The sequence below is a fragment of the Ceratotherium simum genome, chromosome 32 (genome assembly GCF_057802395.1).
Source record: "Ceratotherium simum simum isolate JZ-2026a chromosome 32, ASM5780239v1, whole genome shotgun sequence".
In the NCBI taxonomy this organism is placed as follows: domain Eukaryota; kingdom Metazoa; phylum Chordata; class Mammalia; order Perissodactyla; family Rhinocerotidae; genus Ceratotherium; species Ceratotherium simum.
The window spans coordinates 9,016,622-9,040,792 of record NC_141931.1 but is presented as its reverse complement, the minus strand read 5'-3'; the positions used below and the strand labels follow the sequence as shown (position 1 = coordinate 9,040,792).

The window sequence follows — 24,171 nt, the reverse complement described above, 5'->3', positions numbered from 1 at the left end:
AAGCTAGTAAAAGTACTGAGGCTCAATTAATTATATTTCTATTTTCTAAGCCACTTTTGTAAATGAAACCTAGTCACACCAAACCTCCCTTCTTACTGCTGAGTTATGTAACCATTTACAATTCCATTTTAAAATCCATTTTACTCTCCAGGATTCTAATCCATATAGAGAGCTCAACTCGCCCTTCTGTTATGTACTGTACTGTATGTACTTTGGAACTCGAGGTCTAACACTCTAATCCTACCTCTACATGATAAAAATTTGAAGATGGCTATCTAATCCCTCTGAAATCTTCTTTTCCCCAACTTAGAAACAATGCTTTCAACTCTTTCTCACTATAGATGCACTTTCTAGATATTTCAGCTTCCTGAATATTCTCCTTTGAAAGCATTCCTGTTTGCAAGATCTTGAAATGTGATACTCAAAATTAGACATAGTACTAGACTAATATAAATGAATATGATCAGATTGGTACACATTAGGTTAAAGTTCAGCTAATGTACCCTAAGAATCTAGCTTCTAGAACAGTCATGTCATACTACTAATTAATAGATTCAACTGAAATCCTATTAAACCAGGTTTTATTCATCTTGTGATTATAAAGGTGACTATTAAAGGTTTTAAATATAATCCCACTATCCCTCAACTTTTTTTATTTAGACTGGGGGTCAGCAAACAATGGCCCATGGCCAAATCCAAGCCACTGCCTTTTTTGTAAGTCAAGTTTTATTGGAACACGGGCACGTCCTCTCACTTGCACATTGTCTATGGCTCCTTTCATGCTACAACAGTGGGGCTGAGTAGTTGTGACAACTGTATGTCTGGTAAAGTTAAAAATATTTCATTTTGCAATATATGCAAATATCAAATGATTATGTTGTACACCTGAAATTAATGTTATGTTAATTATACCTCAATTTTTTTAAAAAGTGAAAAATATCTGGTCTTTTACAAAAAATGTGTGATGATCCCTGGTTTAAAACTCATTTCAACAAGTGAAGATATTTTTCAATCCTGCTCTATTAAATGTATTAACCATTATATAATTCCAAATTTGTCAATTGATATAAATATAATAGTCCCATTTTCATAGTTATTTAAAGTTAAATTTGCTTTTCCAAGCCATAAAATACGGGTAAAAACACAATTCAAGACTACTCAAGTTTCTCACCCTCATAATAACAACACATCTCTACTTGAAGGTAGATGGGAATTTAAATATAAAGTAGAATATTCATGACTTCCTGAACAGTATGTAGAATATTTACTATTTTTATATTTACTGTTTAAAAATATAAAAAAAGGAAAACAGCAACTTTACTGTCAGCCACATACTCAACACTTGGGCAGGAGAGAAGGCCACGGGTCTCGAGCAACAGCTACTTGCCTCAGGCCAGTTAATCCAATAAAGCTAACAGAAGGGAAAACACTTCCAGGCGATCAAATGTGATCAACTAAACTACAAGCATTTTTCAGAACCCTATAGAAACAGATTTTAAAAGAGCACAGAAGTAGATGAAAAAAACAAATAAACTCTCTAAAAACAGAATTTGTGGGCCGGCCCTGTGGCTTGGTGGTTAAGTGCGCACGCTGCAATGCTGGCGGCCCGGGTTCGGATCCCGGGTGCGCATCGAGGCACCACTTCTCCGTCCATCCTGAGGCCGAGTCCCACATGCAGCAACTAGAAGGATGTGCAGCTATGACATACAACTATCTACTGGGGCTTTGGGGGGAAAAAATAAAATAAATAAAATCTTTAAAAAAAAAAAAAAACAGAATTTGTTTCTTTGCCACACACTATTGCTTAATAGATAATTATTGTGAACGTTAGGTAATTTAGGTAAATTTGGGCATTAGATTTATACCTAATTTCATGAAATGAAATTCTAGTGATTATCTTCTCTTTTACAAGATCAACTAACTGAAAACCTTAGTTGAGGCTTTTTCTCATGATATGAAAGGTTTCTATTTTTAGTGTTTAAGAGGTTAGAAATTTTATTTTTATTTTTTACTGAGGTAATACTGGTTCGTAACATTATAGAAATTTCAGGTGTACATCATTATATTTCGATTTCTGTATAGAGTACCTCATGTTCACCACCAAAAGTCTAGTTGCCATCTGTACAAATTTTGTTCTAAATCTTTACTAATTATATCACTATATATTACTATTTAGTAAGTCACTTAACTTCTTTTTTGTGCCTGAGTTGTTTCATCCATAAAATTCAGACAAATTAATCTCCAGCTGGAAGTTTATGTCATTTGAAAAAGCACATCTAATATTATAATGTACTTTTCATTTAAAAAATAAAAAAAGAATCCTCCCTTTATACTGGGAATGTATAGGAAATAGGGTTTAACTAAATCATCTTGGCTGGTAAACCTATTCAAAAGGTTGAGAAACACTGGACTAGATGTTCTTTATAGCTCTAACATTCTATTAGGCTATTTTCCTTTACATCAATTCAATGACGATTGTACTTTACCTTTCTCAATATAATTCTTGGGGGCCCAAGCAGGATCCCCATCTGCATATGGATCATTATACTGAACTACTGCCGCCTCCTCATCTTCATAATCCACTGGAGGTGGTGGCGGTGGAGGTGGAGAGTCATCAAACATGGGAATGTCATCTGGTGGAGGTGGGGGTGGTGGAGTTGGACTATCAGCAACTGAAAAATTCAGATAATTAATTTGAATGAGAAATTAGACTAAATGGAAGTATAAGTTAACAGAATTTAAGAAAGCTCTAATTCATATACAGCATGCACTATAATAAAACATGCAATGATTAGAAATAAAAGCTTGGTGTGTTAAAGCTTCTACTACTCTTAAGAATAATTTTGTAATAATAAAATGAGCTAAAAATAAGGGTATTAGGAAGTACTACAGATTAATGAATGCAGGAGGTTAGGAGACAATGACTCTTTTTATAAGGATTATAGAAGTAAAGAAGTTTCCTTATCCTAAGGCCTAGGTCAGAACAAACATCACTCTTTATTTAGTTAGCCCACCTCCTTAAATAAGCCCTATGTAACAACTGTCATTTGGTCTACAGTAAACGTTATGAATAATGATACATTAATGGTTTGATAACCATTCATTGTGCACATTCATGTCTCTGATTCTGGCTTTTAATTATCTTTAGTTCCCCAGAAATAAGTCTTCAGTGGGTGAATACTTGTTTATTTTTGTTTTAATTTAGAAAAAAAGAAAAGTTAGGGTATTAGGTTTGCTTTTAAGTGTAGGTTTCTATTCATTTATTTAAATTTGTGTGTATGTGTGTGTGTGTGTGTGTGTGTGAAGAAGATCAGCCCTGAGCTAACATCTGCCAATCCTCCTTTTTTTTTTTTTTTTGTTGAGGAAGACTGGCCCTGGGCTAACATCCATGCCTATCTTCCTCCACTTTATATGGGACCTGCCACAGGACAGCTTGACAAGTGGTGCGTCGGTGCACGCCTGGGATCCAAACCGGCGAACCCCGGGCCGCAGCAACGGAGTGCGCGCACTTAACTGCTTGCACCACCGGGCCGGCCTCTCTTTTATTTAAATTTTAACAAGAGAAAATTAAATTAAAAGTAAATAATTCCAAGCTAGTAGAAAATCTCATTGAATATTTTCAAAAAATTTTGTATTCATAATCAACTTTTTTAACGTAGAAAGCAAGCTAAGATTTCTGCATTATTGCTAGTAAAATATAAGCATGGGATGAGGGAAAGGATCCTAGAGATCCAATTTTCTAAGAATACATCCACAATAAAGATTTTAAAAATAAAGTATTGCAGGAAGATGTAATTAAAAACAAACAGAAAGGAACTGATATCATGCAAAACAATAAAAACGAGTCATACCTCAAATTCTAGATGGCTGTGATATGTGTATGTGTGTGATTTAAATAATTAAAAGTGTAAATGGTGAAATGCAAAAATGCCAGGCTACAACTGTGTTCACTGAACTAACATGATACTAGGTAACAAACGCTCCCAATATTAAGGAATTCAAAGCTACAAGACAACTAATTCTTAATTTAAATTTCTGATCCAAAAATTTCTTTAGAAGTAAAAGACATATGTAAATGCTTTGATACAAATTGATATAGGAATTATATAACATCTGCAGGGGAGAAATTCAGAATACCAACATATTAACTCAAATGCCAATTTCTGGGGCCGTATAGGTGATCAAAGAAAGTCATAATCTATTTGTAATATAGGTTTTAAAGTTACTCCACCCTATTTGGAATAATGTGCTGAAAATATAACCAAGGGATCCATATTTAAAACATTTCCAGGTAATAGCCCTACTTCCATAGCCACTTCAATTCTATGATTTCTATTTCATCCCGTGGGGGGATGAAAAAGATTATTAGAAAACAATTTCTGTGTGGTGATGCTCATTCTGATAGCTATCAAACGGGTCTACAATTTATTTTTTCATCAAATGCTTGGATCCACTTGAGTTTTGCCCATACCTTCTCCATAAAGCTTTCTAATATTATTGAGAGGCGAGTAAAATGGAGGTGAATCCATCTGAGTTACAGCTCATATCCTTAATTTGGCTTAATGTGTAAATTATATATATTTGCCTGAATCCCTAAATTGCATTTACTCTTGATTGATACATAACTTACTAGTTTAATGTTTTCACTCAGTAGTCTTTATGTTCAACTGCTGTGACTCTACATTGGCTTATCTTCAAGCTATAAACAATGGGCAGGAGGCTGGTCACTCTAATTCTCTATGTATAATCCTTTGTCTAGCACCATGCATAATTAGTAAAAAATGCTTTCTGATGTGAATCATAAACAGATGTAAACACACTGCTGATTTTTTTAGAGGCTCATATGTTAAACCAAAACATTTATTAATAGGTTAACTGCTAAGGTGCATTCATTATCACCAACTTTGAGGGCCATAAGAAACTGAGTATTTAATAGGAAAAAAACAGAGAAATTTTGTATTTCATAAAACATTTAAGACACTAATACACAGTTTATCACCAATCTTCCTAACATGCTTTCAAAGAAAACAGATGTCAAATAAAGTTGGGCATTCTGCAGCACAAGGAGCGTAACTGGCTCAAGTTCATGTTTGGTGAAAAGAACTAACACAGTACCATGGGCCTCTTGATCAAAGACCACGTATGCCTAGAATAATGTACTGAATAATTAATACCGAAATTCTATTTTAAAAAGTTTCCAAAAGCCTAGTCAATGAGCTTTGGACCCATTAAATGTATGCTTATTATGGCTATTTTAAAATATTTCCTAAAAATTCTCGGCTGTAAGGCAGTTCAAAGGTTAAACTGGCTTAGTTTTTAAACTCTCATAGCATTAAGGACCAGTAATTTATCCTGATTCACTTATTTTTACATGTTTAAACACAGAGTTTTCAAACAAATGTTAACAATAAGGTTGGTTTACTCAGAAATTTCAACATTTTGAAACTGCCACGTTTTATTTAAAAACCCATTAATTCATACATTTCTTAAAGGTAGAGACTTTGTCTTAGACTATCTGTATTCTTTCCAGAGCCTAGCACATAACACTGAATAAATATCTGACTGGAGGAAGGGAGGAAATGTGGAGAATCACAACAAGGTCAGCAAAAGCTGAACAATGGAATTTGCCATAATGTATTCTCCTGGAAGATGGGCTGGTCAAATGCGTTACACATTTGTTCAAACCATCCTGAAATACATTTGCATGGTGATGGTTCCAAATGAAGTCAATTACTTCTAGACCACCTTATCATCTTAATCTCAACAGCTATTCTGGCATAATATAATTCAGGAACAGTGGTATTTTTCATTTTGCCAAATAACATTCACTATGATCATGTAGTTAGGATTATACATCATCTGGAACCTCAAAGCAATCAGGTAGTAATATAAACTACTCTATCCTAATTAAATCAATATATTCAAAAGAATTTCCAAAAATCATTAAACCTGATCTTCCTTCAGAGTAGATCTAAAAAAGTTGATAGATCTGCATATTCAGAAATAATCCTCATGGGCCTGCATGTAGCCAAAACAGGAAGAGGGCTCTACATTGAGTATACTCTTATATGGATAGCATGGATGTCATTTACTTATTCTTGCAGATACATTCTTATCCTAACAATGAATCTTTATATAGGTTCAGAATTACTTATGTATAAAAATCTGAGGCTACAAAACTTTCTCCAGAAATTTGTAACTAAAGGAAAAACAAACACATCTGTCCCAATCACATAATAAATTTAATCCACAGTATAACTATCTCTATCTTGATGAATTTGCTGGCAACAGAATACAAAATGTTTTCTAACTAATTCTCCTAATAACTATTGGAAGCTAGTAGTTTCCACACAATTTGAATTTCTGTTTGATTACACAACAAGAATCTGCAAAGATCAGATTTCACGCTTTAGATCATATAAATACATAAGAAAGTTGCAGTTTTGAAATTTTTATGGGTCAGTAATCATGCATACAAGAGAAAAAACTGAAGACCGTGCTCTTCAGTTTCAATAACATATCTGCACCTATTTTCAAGATAAGATTAGCTTCTCAATAAAAGTAAGGAAAATGATGACTCGTCAGCCATGCATGCTATAGGAGACAGCCTCTACTCTTTGACGGCTCAGTTTTTCCCAACTTACTGTTTTCCTGCACCCTGGCCACGAAGCCTGTGAGAGGTATCTGTGGAGTCAACTGAGGCATAGGGGGAGGGGGTGGAGCAATAGAAACTGGTAGCAACAACAAAGTATGGGGGAAGTAAAACAGATAAAGGAAAGAAAAGGAAACAAACAAAAAGCAGAAGTCAGTTACAAGGACCACAAACATAAGTATGCAAAGAACAGTTTGCAAATGAAACAAAACAAAACAAAAAACAAAACAAAAACCTGCAGAACCTTCAAGTTCATTTCCCACGACAAACCTAAAGCTGAGTTGTGCTTAGTTAGCCAACTGGTTAATTTTATAAAAAACCAATACATTTAATTTAATTCTAATGTTATATTGTTTGGGGGAAGATTTAAATTTACTATCATTCACTTTCATGCAATAAAATTTTCAAATTCTAAGAAAAGACTTTAAAAAAATAGTGAAATGCCGATAGAGGTTTCCAGGATATTATGTCTTTGCCATATCTCTATAACCTAACAGGTATGTCTAGCTTTAGGGTAATGTTGTAAATTAGAACCCAAATAAATAAAACAAATATGTTATGGAATAGCTGTTTATTCCATATAGAAATAAATACATTAATCATAGGTTTCCTTTAAAAATAGTTCTTATATATCTGAATTTACACACATCTCTCCAGGAAAAACTCTTGTTTATAAAACAAGGTTATTATTATTTTCGTTAACTGTTCACTGAGTTTCATGAGATAAGATATTTCAAAAATGCCATCTTTCCTTTTATTACTGTTCTGAAAAAGGAAACCTGATCTAACGATAGGTTAAAATATGCAATTACTTGCATTAAAGTAATTTCTAACAAATCATTGGGTAGCTGGAAACATATTCTAACTTCTTTCTGGAGAGGACATAATTACAGGAAATTAATACCAAATGCTCATGTGGGCAGCAAATGTATTAAAAGTTGTAACAAACTAGAAGTAAACATTCATGTTTACTACTTTGTCTCATTTTAACAAGACAGTAATTGCCAAAGATTGCTTAGAAAAGTCAATAAGGACCAGATCCCAAAATTCAGTTTACTGGTAAGTCACCAAGAAGTGACACTAAATTGACAGAAAAAAATAATTTATTTGTTCTCAAGGATCATTTAATCAAAAGATTGTTTCAACTAATCCAATCTACAAATTTTGTCAGCATAAAAATTTGAAAGAGGTTCAGTGTTCAAAGAAGCAGTAACTTAACAAAGCAATACACGTGCATTAATATTCACTGGATGGCTAAAAATAACATTCAATTCACTATGAAACTGGTCCTCATTCGTTCTGATATTCTGTATATAGAAGGTTCTTAAATAAATAAAATGTTACAGTTTTTGATGTAAAAAAAAATTCCCACAAACCTAAAAAAATTTCTTTAGAAACAACCCTTAGTAACTAGCCATGCTGGTTAGTACATGAAGAAAAAGAAAAGCTATGTTGTGAAGATACTAATCATTACACCACATTTAGACAGGAGAAATATGCACATCAAAACACTAAAAACATTCACATACTACTACTACTACCACAACACCAACAGTGACTCAGATTGAAGGATAATTAATTTGACAACACATAATAATAGATTTAAAAATTGAGGCCAATTTGCTTTACAATATCCAAAAGATACAGACATTCAGTAATGAAATTATGTCTCGTTTGAGAGTAAGCAACCCCCCAAGTACTGTTAGAATAAAGCTACATAAACATATATTAAGTGAAGAGTCACCAAAAATCCTATTTGCAGAGTAAACTAAATGTCTACGTGAGGAAATGAAAAATAATGAACACAAAGATGGGATCTCAAAATGCAGCATAATATGAAAAAAAAAACTAAAAGTTCATGAAACTAGTGAGCCTAAAAATCAGATAATCTGTGAATATTCAGATGCTAGCTACCTTTCATTACCAAAAGGAGACCAGGGAAAATGTGAGGTAAAATTCTAATTGGTAAAATTTCTTAGTAGCTTAGATGAAAATTTTAGTCTGGAAAAGGGTTGTATAAATTTTTAGATTACCTGTGAATTTTGACATTTCTGCTAAAGTGGTTTTCAATTCTTAGGAGTTTTTTGCTATAACATAATTAATCTTTGACTCTAAAATTTAAACAAAAAACAAATAAAACAACTTCCCCCAGCTCTGTTTTAAAATACGTGTTCAGAACATGCATTATAAATAAAATAAAAACTTAAAACCAACGTCCCGTGTGAACATGGAGTATTCAGTGTTTTTTAGGTAAACTAATATAACATGCAACTCTAGAAAGTAGCTACAAAAGCCACATGGGAAGGTGTGTGTCAGACTACCCCCGGGGATCGCCGCTTCAAGCCAGTAACAAATACTGGACAAGAGGCTCATTTTAAATTTCTTTATATCTTTTTTCCTTTTTGGATGAAGCATCTTAATATGGAAAGTGAAATTAATGACTACCCCAAGCAATTCAAACTTCTAATCTTATCAGCCTTTAAACACTGATTGCAGTTAGTGTTGAGATGTGCAATTTGAGGTGAACAGAAAGAAATCAAAAGAAAATCCTCCCCATTGTTACAATTATTAGAGACAGAATAAGCAAGCATCACAAATGTCTTTTAATGGTTTGGAACTCATTTCAGTACAGGTTAACAAGCTTAAAAGTGATAGCCAGCAATTTTGTTATATTATTTTAAAGAAAAATTTTCACAGTGTTTTTAATTTTACTGTTATTAAACTGTCGCATACAAGCCAATAAAAATAAATTCAGCTTAATTTCAGTGTTTTTCTTCTCTTGTTCTATTTATAGCAATAAAAATATCATCTCAAACCATCACTTAAATTTTAATAGACAAGTATACTCAGTAAGTCTGAATTTTTTGAGAGAAAGTGATAAGCAATTATTCTTAAAACGGTATGATTCAAAGACAAACTTTCTAAAGCAAAAATAAACATGCAACAGCATGGTTTCAATTGTTGTCTATCACTGGCAAGAATAATGGTTTCAAATAATGTCCTTCAAAAGGAGCTCCACTGTTGTTGTATGCCTGCAAAGCACAAGCTTACTTGAATTCTGAGAATAAAGTGGACCTCCATTAACATGAGGCTGAGCAGAAAATTGAGCAGTCACAGAGGGAGTTCGTCTGTATCCACCAGAAGATGTCGAGGAGGTGGTAGAGTTGTGCCGAGATATCTGCCTGGTCATTGTGCCATACTGGGAACCAGGAGCTGAGCCCGGGGCTGCTGAAAAGCATTCATCAAAGGCAACCAACAAAGAACTTGAGCATTGCACGTCACCACCGATGACAGAACAAAGAGAGGGGTACTCTCAATAAGAAGGATTTATTACTTTTTAAAGCCCACAGCACAAAATAGAGAGAAAAGTAAAGATAAAACACAAACAGCTCTATCTCTGAAGTTACACAGAAGGGAAAAAGGGAAAACAGATACTATGTGGAAAGCTGCAAAAGTAAATAAGTAACATTCTTAAGCCTTTTAATTTAGCATAGTCCCCAACGGTATTTTGCAATTTTGCAAATGTTACGTATAAATTTTTTTCTGTATCATTTTAGGATATATAGCTTTTATATGTAAACTGTGTCTCTCCAACAAACTAAGTACCAAAAGATAGTCTGAGGTGGAAAGTGTCGGTTTTTAGATGTGAATATATTAGTATCTGGTTTACAAACTTCTTCCTTTCCATTGCCAAATCTTCAGAAGCACCGTGTAAGACTCTATCCAGCCAAATTCAAGCTAAATTATAAAATTTAAACAGTTAAGCATATTTTCCACATATACTACTATATTTATTTGAATGTTTATTAGTTATTATCAATACGTATTATAGAATCCTTTTTAAGAGAAGTACAATTTCTAGTTTCAAAGCACTTATATTTATCACCAAATTTGTTGTGTATCTCCAAACTTTTAAGAATAACATACTGTTCCCTGTCACTTAAATTTTCGTAACTCACAAAACCAGAAACAATTTTAGACTCTGTAAAACATGGACATTTTAAGGCAGCTTTGTGTAGAAAATCCATTATCTTTCTCCATACGTGGAGGGCTTTTTTCCCATACTACACCCAAAGCAATCTTTTTTTATTATTATTATCATGCATATCCAAACTGACTAAAATATTAATAATACCTAAAATTTTATTCATCTTGACCAACATTTCAAAATTTTAATATTTAAAAGGTTAATAAAGTTCAAAGCCTCTAAAGTTAACTACACTTTCCAAAGGTAACTTCAGGATTAATATCATCCTCTTTGCCCCACCCAAACATCTAACCATGACTGAAAAGGCAAAAAGACAGCATCCTAGTTTATTTTCATTCTGTTGTCTAATTTAACTTCTCCTAGAGGTCATACAAGTTATTAGATAAAACCATACAGCAGAGGTTGTTCATTAAAAGAAGCACTAATATTTAACATTTTGGAGCTCCCAAGCCATAGGCAGTCACTAATAATTATTTGAATCATCCACATGTTCATTTTCTAAATAGAAACACATTTTAAAAATAAAAGTCTGTTCAAAAGCCTTCGTGAATGAGTAATGCTGGATGGCTAAGTTTTCCAGAGAGCTAAGAAGTAACCCTTTAACCATTTTTAATGGTTTTTTAAGGTTTTGGGGGTTTTTTTGGTGATTTTAAAACTGAAAACCAACATTTTAGCACTTCCAAACTATGCCTATTTTAGAATTTAATATTTTATTATGAAACAAATCATAATACCAAAGAGTATATGACTAATATATATAATTATATTATACAAGTAATACATATGGTTTTATATATATACTAACATAATTATATATAATTTATTTATATAAATATATATTTTATATATATATAATTTTTAAAAAATAAGATAGGATAAATACTCAGCTCCAAGAAATAGAATATTACCAGTATTACTTGAAGCTTCTTGTTTGTCCCCTCTGGATCCTACATCTCAAAAGGTATGCAATTAAACATTCTCTTTCTTTACTATAGTTTTTTTTTTTTTTTATCACAGATATATATATAACCTTAAACAAAACACATAGGGATTTTGCAAATTTATAAACTTTTATAATGGAATGATTACGTATTCTGTTGGCTTGCTCTTTTCCTTTGATATTAATACTACTACTATGAACATTCCTAAATGTGGTTCCTGAATTTCTGTAGAACAGTGCTTCTCAAACACCAGCCTTGATCAGAATTTCACCTTGAGGGCTTGTTATAATACAGATTGCTGGGATCCAGTCCTCAGTTTCTGATTGAGTAGATCTGGAATGGGACCTTAGAATTTACATTTCTAACTAGTTCCCCCATGAGGATGATGTTGGTAGTCTGGGGATCACACTCAGAAAGCCACTGCTCTAGGACCATGGTTTTTAAACTTTACAGTCTGAGGGTACAATCTTTAAAATGAGAGAACCTCAAAAAGCTTTTGTTGAGGTGGTAGTTATAGCAATAGGTAATTCCCATATTAGAAATTAAAACTGATCTATCTTTAAAACACATGAATACACAAATACACATTCCATTAGCTGTCAAAGCAATGATTTTATCATGCATCATGCAGCCTCTGGAAAATTCCACTGTATACTTATACCAGAATGAGAATGAAAAAGGCAAATAAGTCTTAGTATTATTTTTTTTTTTTTTTTTTTAAAGATTTTATTTATTTATTTTTTCCCCCCAAAGCCCAGTAGATAGTTGTGTGTCATAGCTGCACATCCTTCTAGTTGCTGTATGTGGGACGCGGCCTCAGCATGGCCGGAGAAGCAGCGCGTCGGTGCGAGCCCGGGATCCGAACCCGGGTCGCCAGCAGTGGAGCGCGCTCACTTAACCACCAAGCCACGGGGCCGGCCCAGTCTTAGTATTATTATGAATATAGCTCTGACCGCCAAAACTCCATGAAAGGATCTTGGCAACACCCTGGGGTCCCAAAACCATATTTTGAGAACCAGTACTCTAGGGTAAATATCTAGAAATGAAATTGATAAATCTAAGGTAGAGAGACCTGTTCAACTTGACTAGGTAACAACAAATTACTTTCCAAAGTTAAGTGTATCAACTAATAAACTCCAACCAGCAATGTACTTTCCTGTTACTGCACATCCTCAACAACATTTGGTACTACTAGTAGACTTTTACATTTTTACCTATCTGGTGGATATAAAATAGTATCTCACTGTGGTTTTAATTTTCATTTTCCTGGTTATTAATTAGGTTGAGGGCATTTTTTTTTTCACATGGACTTTCTGCCAACAATTTCTATTATTAGGATCTATTTTTTTTATTACCTCCTTTTGCCCCTTTTCCTTTGACTACAAGTGCCAATGTTTTGACAAGATGTTGGAAGATGGCTTTATTTCACCTAAACTGAAACTCAGCTCTCATTATTTGAAACATCTCATTATCCATTTCTACCCACATTGTTGCTATTGTGTATTTCTAGGATGAATGGTTTTATACTGAGTCTATACTTGGCATTTCTTATACGCTCAATCCAGTCACCCCCAAGTTGGGAACAATTTAAGTGCATTTTATTGAAAAAAATGTTTCACAGCATCCTCAGATGCCATAAGTACTGGCTATATCAGAGTTTTTCAAACTGCAATCTATAGGAAAGCCTCACAGCACCCCACACCACACTTTTCCATTTTTCTTCCTCCTGTCCCCCACCTTCACTCCAATCCTTTGACTGCTATATATACCAGGGAGTTCCAAATCAAGTTTAACTTTAAAAAATTACTTTACTAATTAAAAAAATTTTCTTGAACAATCACTGCTATAATTTTCCTAGAAAACTCTAAACAAATAACAAATACAAACCACATTAAATTGGTTGTAAAGTAGGCATAGAAACTTTTCACACTGCAGAAAAAGTTACTTTATATTTGTTTTCTGTATAACTTCAGAGGCCTTTCACCGGGAGAAATTAGTGTAAATTAGATTTAATACTTTAATCTTTGTATTACTACCTACAACCTAACACTATAAAGCTAGCAGTCTGAAGAGTTTATTATGAATTATGCAAAGTAAGTTCAAGCACTCCAGTGGTTATGCAATCTCACCTATCACAGTGCTCACTGGGAGAAGTGGTGGGAGAGGTGGTGCTGGTGGAGCTCCAGGAGGAGGAGGGACAGAAATGTTTTCTAATAAAATAGTTTATAATTCAGGTCAGAGTGCAAGAAAGAGAACTAAACATTCTGAAACAGTAAGTAAGTACAATGTTTTGAAAAGAAGAAAACAAAAAAGAGAGAGACACCCATACATAAAGCATGTTCAAATGAGTATGAATTTTATTAGGTAAAAAGGCCATTGAGTTCAACCCTGCATTAACTATAAAATATGCCTGTTTTTATAACCGGATTTTTCTCCTTTTTCAACAACATCCTGAGAAGCTAAGAATTTTTTCCTAATACTTTTGATTATCATACTCACCTTTAAAATGTATATTTTTAACACTATAAAGTTTTCATTTCATTTACTAAAACCCAAAGGACTAATTTAATGCTCTGCAATGATGTCTTATTTATATAATCTAAAAAGTAAAATAATTTTCCCTATTTTAATTCCATATTATATTCATGGCATTTTACTGAAATATGTATTGACTATCATACATAAATGTAGTCAAGTCACAGAACAAGCTAACACCAGAGTCGAGAAACTAGCCTACGAGGCAACATCAAAACTCACTGATACATAATTTACATTATAGACACTGATCCTTTAATTAGGGTATCAACGTTATTGGTCTGCTCCTAAAATAATAAACATCATTTTGACTAGTGCCCAAGGCAAGTATTTCTAAAGCAAAATGGCCAAAAAATTATTTAATAAAGCTATTTAATATGCTTTATATAAAAGGAGAAACTGCTGGTAAAACCCTGAAGACTCTGAAAACCAATCTAAAAAGGCTTTTAAATTTTTTGTTAGTGTTTATTCTAGCAACAATCACATAAATTTAATAAATAATTTTATCTAATATAACTAAATTATTTCACACTTCCATACTAAAGCTCATAAATACAATCACATATTAAAACAGATTACTAAATAACATACCTGGTCCAATAGTGGGTGGTGAAGGTGTAGGCACGGCAATGGGAATGCCAATACTGCTGCTTCCACTGTTTTCTCGACTTCCACTTCCTCCACTACTTCCACTGCAAAGAAAAGATTGTGAAAAAAGCAATTCTAGAGATTTACCAAAAAAAATTGTAATAATCAACTCAAAGCTACTAAATACTCTTTTTATGGTGTGTGTGTGTGTGTGTATGCGTGCGTGTGTATATATACATATAAACAAGAAATTTTTAAAACTGTTCAATACAAATTTTAAACCTAAAACTTGAAATGGTTCTTGAGTTTCACTCTACTTCTCAATCTATTGGAAACCAATATAATCATACCACAGTACTCAAAACTATCAGAAGAGATCATCCTATTGAGAAATGAATGACCAATAAAATCCTATAGTACAATGAGTCAACAGGGCTTATTTAGTACCTACTGAATAGCAGTGAACAAAGCAGGCATGAACCATGTTGTCATGGAGCTCATAGCTGAAAAGGGGAAAACACATTAAAAAATAGTGTGATAGGGGGCCGGCCCGGTAGCGAAAGCAGTTAAGTGCGCGCACTCCACTGAGGCGGCCTGGGGTTTGCCGGTTCGGATCCCAGGCACGCACCGATGCACTGCTTGTCGAGCCATGCTGTGACAGCGTCCCATATACAGTAGAGGAAGATGGGCACAGATGTTAGCTCAGGGCCAATCTTCCTCATGAAAGAAAAAAAAATAGTACGCTGGATGCCACAAAAGAGAATGTACAAGATGCTATAGGAGTTAATAAAAAGGGTAATCAGTTTTAGTCTGGAATTAGTATGAAAGCTTCCACCCACCTCAAAGAATGGTGATAAAACAGAGAAATTTTCTGGAAAATGAGCAAAACGACAAAAAGAGATGGTAGTGAAGTTTCAGCGTGGGGCATTCTAGAATACTTGATACTGTTAAACTCTAACCAATTCCCTACTATTCTAATTCCTATAGACTTACTGTCCTTTTAGGTATACGGCCTCACACTACCCAGCTGTTTTTAGTAATGTGTGTGTGCACATGTACATGTACGCAAATGTACAAATGTGCACATGTAGCCTTGGGCTCCATATTATGTTTTAAAATCAAAATCATTGGCTCAATAGGACCAGAAACTCAATGGGGCAAAGACTTGCACTGTCTAGGTAAAATTTTTATTTTTTTCTCCAATATGATCATTCTATAATTACATTATCACATGTTAATTGAAGACAAGAAAAAAGAAAGAAAGCTGTTTATATAACAAAAAATAGCTTTGATGTGAAGGCCTCCCTACTCCCTCAAGCCAAGTGATCAATATTCTACTTTGTACCACCATCACGTCACAGACCTATGAATACTTTTGCATGTATTTATGTTCTTCTACAATTATTAACTTAGGCACCTTTTTCCTAACATGGGGGTTGGCAAATTATAGCCCATGGGCAAAATCTGGCCAGTGTCAATTTTTACAACCTGTGAGCTAAGAATTTTTTTTAGACTTTTAGATAGTTGAAAAGAAATTGACACATTAAAATTATATCAAATTCAAATTTCAGTGCCATATATAAAATTTTATTGGAACACAGCCATGCTCGCTCATTTACGTGTTGTCTGTGGCTGCTTTCACGCTACAATGACAAAACCGAGTAATTCGCAACAGAGACCACATGGCCCACAAATCCTAAAATATTGACAATCTGGCCCTTTATAAAAAAGTTTGTTGATCCCTGTTCTAACAGAATGAGCTTCTGAAAAAAAGAACTATATCTTACTGGTATATCCCTAGTATCTAATGAAGTAACTCTTAATAACTGGTTGTTGAATATGATTAAACTATTACTACCTCCATTATACAGAAAACTCATGCTTTGATACAATAATAACAAACATAAAAAAAGAACAATTTTGGTCCTCAGCAAACTGATATAGTAATTGCAGATATCAATATAACAATTTATTTACTAACAGTGGCAACAACAGCAAATATCCATTACATAGCACCTAAAAGCCTGATGTACTCTATTTAATTGAATCCCCAAAAATGATTTTGCTAAGTTGTATCTCTAATATACCAACCTAAAAGTCAAGGTAAACTATCAAGTTGGATACTTAATAAAGTGAATACTTTTCTGAATATATGTTATGTTCCGTAACCAAGTTTTTAAAAATCCACTGGGTAGTTGATTTCTAAAACTTTGTTTTTAACGATGTATACAATAACATATTCTAGTATAACAACTCTCTTAAGAAATTCTTCCTCAGATCTAAGCTAAGTCTTCTTTCCTCCAACCTCTTAAAGTTTAAAGCACGTTGTATAATTTCTGATAATTAACCTTTTATCCAAAATACTTAAAAGTGGTTGCCATGATCTTTTTTAAAAGACTGTTGTAAAAAACATTCTTTAGCCTTGATTCAAATACACATCTGTACCTCTGTCAAAAGGAGGGCACAGTAGCAATCTGCTAATAGTATAAATAAACATAAAATCTAAAAATCAGAAGCTATGGCTCAAGTTTACAGGAACATATACAATATTATTACCCTCAACTTTTACATTCTATATTAGCATGAGAGTAGTTACCTTACCTTTACTCAGTAACTTTACAGGAGTTTGTCATCAGTCAATAACCCCCACTCTCAGATGTTCAAAGGCTCAACCTGAAGGTTTACCTGTGTGTCCTCGGTCTCTGATTTAAAGAGGCTGTCCTGCCTGGACTATGCTGACTTCCGAGCCTAGCAGGACTTGTCATGTAGTCATTAGGAACTGTTGGGGGTTTAACAGGTTCCAGGGTTTTGTAAGGAGTATTCCGTCTAAAGAAGCATAACAAAGAAAGGAATAATGAATAAGAAAAAGTAAATGGTATTTTCCCCCAAATCTGTGATTGTCTCTTTGTAACCAACTATAACACAAGTTTTGCTTAATTTTTTAATAACAAAGTCTTTTAAAAAAAATTCTTAATTGGGGTATATGAATTTTGTTACTTTAACACAAAAACTAAAATGTTACCTTTTCTTAGACCTTTTCTTTCTGACCTTATTTATAAAAATAATGGTTATAATTTTTCAGATGTTCAATAATATCAAACTTTGAAATACACATTATTCCCAACTTAGTCACCCATGAGTAACTGTCCTTATACAGTATGGAAACTAAATATCTCCTCTGCAATTTATTCCTACCTCGACATGGAAATATATGGACAAATACATTCTGATCCTAAATATAATGCTATTAATTTCTCAATAAATGATTTTAACTTTTCTATTTAATAACTTCATATGTTTTTTCAGGGGCAAGAGGTTTGTTTACAGAATGAAAAAGGAAACTAAGAGTCTCTAAAAAAGTTGACTATTACTATAAAATAATGATTCCCCACCCCTCCACCAAAAACAAGGAATTTAATATATTATTTCCTGGGCCGGCCCTGTGGCTTGGTGGTTAAGTGCGCGCGCTGCAATGCTGGTGGCCCGGGTTTGGATCCCGGGTGCGCATCGAGGCACCACTTCTCCGTCCATCCTGAGGCCGAGTCCCACATACAGCAACTAGAAGGATGTGCAGCTATGACATACAACTATCTACTGGGGCTTTGGGGGGAAAAAATAAAATAAATAATATATTATTTCCTATGTTAAGGCGAAGAACCTTTCAGAAATGTCTTACCAATTATTCAATATTTTTATTGCATTGAGAAGGAAGAAGCCACCAACTGTGATCTTTTCTACTTCTCCAACTGGCCTTCCCACAAAGCTACTTAAGTATGAAGCGCTCTAAGATCACCAGCAGAAGCACAGTTAGAAATACCCCTAAGGGGGCCGGCCCCGTGGCTTAGCGGTTAAGTGCCCATGCTCCGCTGCTGGCGGCCCGGGTTCGGATCCCGGGCGTGCACCGACGCACCGCTTCTCTGGCCATGCTGAGGCCCTGTCCCACATACAGCAACTAGAAGGATGTGCAGCTATGACATACAACTATCTACTGGGGCTTTGGGGGTGGGAAATAAATAAATCTTTAAAAAAAAAAAAAAAAAAAAGAAATACCCCTAGGTAAAGAGTCTCAGGTGCCAAGTAATAGAAACGGAAGAGCTGCAGGCTACCAAGCTGACTACACACAACAGACCACTTATTCAAAGTTCTGTAATATAAATATTGTAAACACATGTGAAGGCACCATATGAAATCCTCTGGCCATTTCATTTGAAATATACTTAAGATTTATGTTCTTTAAAAAAATCATGCACATTTACATGTATACAAAATAACTTTTCTAGTTCAGTACAGACTTCTATAGAGAATATTATTAAAAAAAGCAGATTCATTTTGGATTCTGTTCAAGGAAATAAGAACCAAAATGAATTTATAAAAGGTAGTGCCACATTGAGATGGTCCCCTAGCAAGGATCCATATATTTACTTAAGTCACAGAAACATCTTTTTCTTTAGCATATGAATTTTCTTGTAAAATTTAGTTGAATCCTTACCCCAAAGTTCCCCGGCCTGACATGGGAGGACTTGGTGGTTTTTGAGTAGGAGGATTTGTTCTCGACAGTGTGCCAGTTCTTGCGGGCTGGTTATTTCCATGCTAAAATGTGGAAAGAAAAGCTTTTATTTTTATATCAAATTGTTCTCTTGGTGTTTTGACACCATGTATTATTTTTTTTAATATCAGAATGTGAAGTAAGGATTCCCAGACAGTTTAAATAACAGACTTTGGTACTACATTTTAAAAAGTCAAGAAACCACTTGCACTTGGCTTTTCCTATTATTTTGTGCTATTCATACCAATTTATGGCAAAATATAGGTGAGATTATTGGATTTTATATATTATTGTCAAACATGTTCACTGAGATCAAACTTATCTACATTCAAATACTGGCTTTCCCCAAATTTTTGAAATGTGTGCATGAACCTAAACTACAGGTCTCAGTGTCAATTTGCTGAAATATGCATCTGAAAAATCATCTTTATCCTAACAATTCAGTAACAAAGTCATATATGATGTCTGGGAAACCTCCTAATTGTAAGTCAATAAAAGCAAGGCAACTATCAAAAAATGAGCAAAGCAATAAATGTTAGCAAAATTAATGTTCCTACATAAATGCAGATGTCAATATATCTTTGATATATTAACACATCCAAGCTAAACGTTGCTGATTTGAACTGAGTTTATTTAATCTACATAAATCCTATGGGGAAAAAGCAGACAGACATAGGAAGAGTTTTCAAATTTTAGTGGCTCTGCAGCCTCTATCAATATAGAGGGAATACTGTGGATCAAATGATAAGTAGTATCTCTTACCTTGGCTTTTAGCCACTTTACGTTGGCAAAAAAAGGGGGGAAAAAGTAGAAATTAATTCTAAATAAGATATCTGATAGGACAGGTTTACATTTACAGTTATTCAATTCATGTTAATAAGCTTTTACCCAACTATATTTCAAATATTTTGTAAGAAGAAAGATATCCACAAGCAGCAGGGAAATATTCATGTGCATCATGTATTTTTCAAAAGAATATATTCACAAGGAAACCACCACTTAATTATGCCAATCTCTTGTAGGTCCAATAATTTCTTAGGTCAGTATTTTGTCCTATGGAACTAATCCAACTGAATCATAGATGATAAAAAAAAACAAACTTTGATTTAAACACAAATACCATAACAAATTAAATGTAAGGCTACTTTAATACATCAGTGTACAAGACCTAAGACTTACTGGCTAATGAATGCCCAAGTATGAGTATTTATTATTTGAAGGGCAGTATAGTATTTTTAAAAAAGTGACAAACTACAAATGTTAAAATTCAAAATCACAGGTTGCTTCTCAATTCAGAAAAGGACCTAGCACCTCAGTGTTTAAAAGCGAAATCACTATGCATAGTAATAGCTTAGCCAGATTCTAACTAAGGAATAAACAAACAAGGTCTGGAAACCCTCATCTGTAACTTATGAATCCAAATCTAAGAAGGCCGACGTTAACAGGAAGTTATAGGCTGCTTTAGTTCTAAGTTTTCTTCTGGAACCAGTTTAGCCAAAATTCAAAACTGAAGAAAAGCTGCTTTGATCTTAAAGGCTACTTCTATGAAAGATGACTAGCCTATATATGAAATAATATGAACATATGTATTATGAATAATATGAAATAATGTAGTCCTAAAGCATCACTACGTGTACTATGCCACTTCAGAAAAAATATCTTCAGATTGTAGAATTTAATTTTTTATAGATTTTTTGGGTTTCAAGTTCTTTCTATAACATCTGCCATTCTAAATATGTACCTATCATTTTTCAGGTGACCATAAAGGCAACATTAAGGAAATCATCCAAAGGAGGAATGTACTTTGTCTTAGATATATTCTCATTTGTAGAAACTGTGCCAGAATTTTGGTGTTCTTTGTTTCTTTAGAATGATATTCCTCATTTTTGTCTGGAATCCTACATAGCCGCTACATTTCACACTTGGATTTAGAAATTAAACTTGAATAACATTATTATCCTTGAAGGTAAGATATACTAATGTGACAGCATTACAATACACTAAATACTATTCTAAAGTTAACTTAGAAATATTCTAAATATGACCACACATCTTCCCTTATTTGATGCTTCAAGCGAACAAGAAAGAAAAAATGTTCACATTCAGGTATAAACTGGTCCCAAATGAAAGAATGAAAGGAGAATTCGACTGGGAATGAAAATTCTAGCTGAACTCTGCTACTTCACAATCGTGTAACCTTTAACCTTGTATGGAGCTCATCTTCCTCTATTAAATGTGTGTTTATGTATACAGATGGGTTGCAAAGTGTTACAAGGAAATAATCTCCGTATCTTACAGCTCAAAATATTATATTTAGCAACCTACAAAATTTTTCCACTTAAATGTCCCACAAATACATCCAAAACTAGACTTTTTATTTCCTTAAGATCTCACTTCATTTCCTTAACATTTACATTTATGGATGAACCATTTTACCATTTCCCGGGAATCTTAGGTTGAAAATGTGAAAATTAATAAAGGGAAACCTCATTTAAAATGGTGTCGGAAGGCCAGGAGGGAGAGCTCCCACGCAGTACCACTTGAGATCAATTATAGGAAAGAAAGTCAATTACAGACCCCAACAGTCGATTATAGACCCCAACAGAAAGAAGTCCTCAACAGGAAGACAGTCAATTATGGACCCCAAAAGAAGTTATAAACAGGAAAAACTCATTATTTTCAGGAAGAAATGTACACTGTATCCCAAATAGAAATCCACTACCCCAGCAACCCAGCCAATGAGAAACCATCACCACTCTGAACTGCTTTTCTCCAATAGACTTTTGTTCAAAATAACCCCTCCCAATTTCCTCCTCCTTCTCTATAAAATAACATTCCTCTCCCTTGTTTGTTGGATTTGACTATGGTCTGCCATAGCATGCCCATCCCTAATTACAATTCTTTGGCTATTCCTGAATACATCTGCTGGTTAGATAACCGGTTATTTTATTTTTAAGGATGACAAAAACAATGGAATTCTCTTTGATTCCCACCTATCTTCTGGTCCTAAGTAAATCAGAAGCTTTGCATACCACAGGTACTAAAAGCCTATAAGGCAGGCCAATCCTTTCTCTGATATGATTCACTAGCTTACTCTTCTGTTTAATAAAATTGAAACTTTTAAAAAAACATCATACCTAGGTACATATTAGAAAGCTTTAGTGTCTCCACTAATAAAATGTAACAACTCTTAGATCCCATGGTCTTTTTGAGGCTTTAAAAACAAACACACACTTATATGGAAAGTCCTTCCTAAATTACAAACCAGGCTATAAAGCTGTTAATTATTATAAAAATAAATTTAAATGTCTCTGCTAAGTATTCAAGCCTTCTCTACTCTAGCTTACTCTGAAACTTTGTGCTCCCTTATAAGGTAGGGTCTTTTCATTCTCCTTTATGCATATATTCCAGTAGTTTCTCTAAGAGAGGATTCTCTTATCCATATCTTACATTATTTCCAAAAGTCAAACAAGACTTACTTTAAGATATTTTTCCATATTTTTAATTCCTACTAAACTTATGTGTACCATTTATTTCATAGCATAAAATACATTAACACAGTAAATATTATTTAAATGAAATAATACAAATAGAAATACCAAAACACTAAAATTTACATCACAAAAGACAAAACATGAGGGAATATTAATCTTAAGAGTGTGGAAACCTTAACAAAAATCTTGGTGGCTATAAGAAGAAATATTAATATATTTACAATTTTTTTTAATTCTGTATATATTTTTTAAAATACCAAAACATCAAAGTCAAAAGCCAAACAACAGTATTAAGAAATATTTGCCAATATATAAGGAGCTAATTTCCTTAATAGAAAAAAGAACTCTTACAAATCAGCAAGAAAACAAACTTCTAAATAGAAAAGTGGGCAAAAGATAAGAAAATAATTCTACAGCTGTAAGTACAGCCTCTCCTTATACTTAAAATACTGATTTTAAAATAAATTTGAACTTTTCCTTCTCACAATTTTGGCCCTGGCTTTTGTTCATTAACTACTACCCAAATTTCTAACCTTCACATATCGCTACAATTCTTTAGAAATATTTAATTAAGCCAGCAATGATCTCTTAAAGAAATCAGAAAACTAGATAAAGCAGCAATGAGATGACTGAGGGAAAAGTAACTGTGTGTTGTATTTGCATATCACAGAAGCAACATAGGGACAAATAGGCCACATATCAGCTTCTAAGATACATTGTTCTCACAGACCACCCACCGTCCCACCCCCAGTCAAAAATGTAGCATTGACAAATAGCCAGTACAACAATATGAATGTACTTAATGCCACAGAAATGTAGACTTAAAATGGTTAAATGGTAAATTTTACGTTATGTATATTTTACCACAACAAAAAGTTAAAAAACAAAACTGTGTCTAAATATCCATATTACAAAAAGTAGACTGCCAAAATTTGTATGTGTGTACTTTCAGTATATATTATGCTGTGTTTACACTTCCGATTTATACGTAAATGATGAAACAGTTGAATTTTCTCACCCAAAATTTCCTTGTAAAATTTGATTTCATCTTATACTCTGCTAAATACTATGCACTGAACTGTTCAACACAACTATCAGTGGAGGGATAATAGAGGATATTCACTTCTAAGATGGTAACGGAATTTTTTTAAGAGTGTGTATTGCTTAAGTAGAAAAATCAAGATTAGGCAAAACAGGAAGTGACTAAGTGACAGTAAGTGTGTGTGGGCGCGTGTATATGTATTACGTGTGTATACATATAATTTTTAATCCCGAGGCAAGTAATAATACAAAAGAAGTTCTTCCAGACTCTCAAAATTCAAATCCTGTGGATCAATCTGATCTAAAATATCTTAAATTGAAACTGAATTTAAGCTCTTATACATCCCTAGCCATATCCTTGGGTAAAAATACAAGAAACAAACAAG

At 33.6% G+C, this 24,171-nt stretch overlaps 1 protein-coding gene across 12 annotated transcripts in view; it reads right to left on the bottom strand.

The window, feature by feature from the left end:
• Positions 1-24,171, bottom strand: part of ABI1 (abl interactor 1) — a 117,901-nt gene that overhangs the window by 2,738 nt on the left and 90,992 nt on the right. The window contains exons 4-11 of one of the 12 annotated variants that reach the window (XM_004425273.3): positions 20,013-20,027; positions 19,194-19,294; positions 17,390-17,530; positions 14,708-14,808; positions 13,711-13,791; positions 9,704-9,880; positions 6,645-6,731; positions 2,487-2,672 (exon numbers count right to left, since the gene is read on the bottom strand). In XM_004425273.3, coding sequence (XP_004425330.1) covers positions 2,487-2,672; positions 6,645-6,731; positions 9,704-9,880; positions 13,711-13,791; positions 14,708-14,808; positions 17,390-17,530; positions 19,194-19,294; positions 20,013-20,027 — 889 coding nt within the window. The remainder of the gene's footprint in view (positions 1-2,486; positions 2,673-6,644; positions 6,732-9,703; positions 9,881-13,710; positions 13,792-14,707; positions 14,809-17,389; positions 17,531-19,193; positions 19,295-20,012; positions 20,028-24,171) is intronic. The other 11 variants (XM_014783593.2, XM_014783592.2, XM_004425276.3 and 8 more) reach the window with 11 other exon arrangements.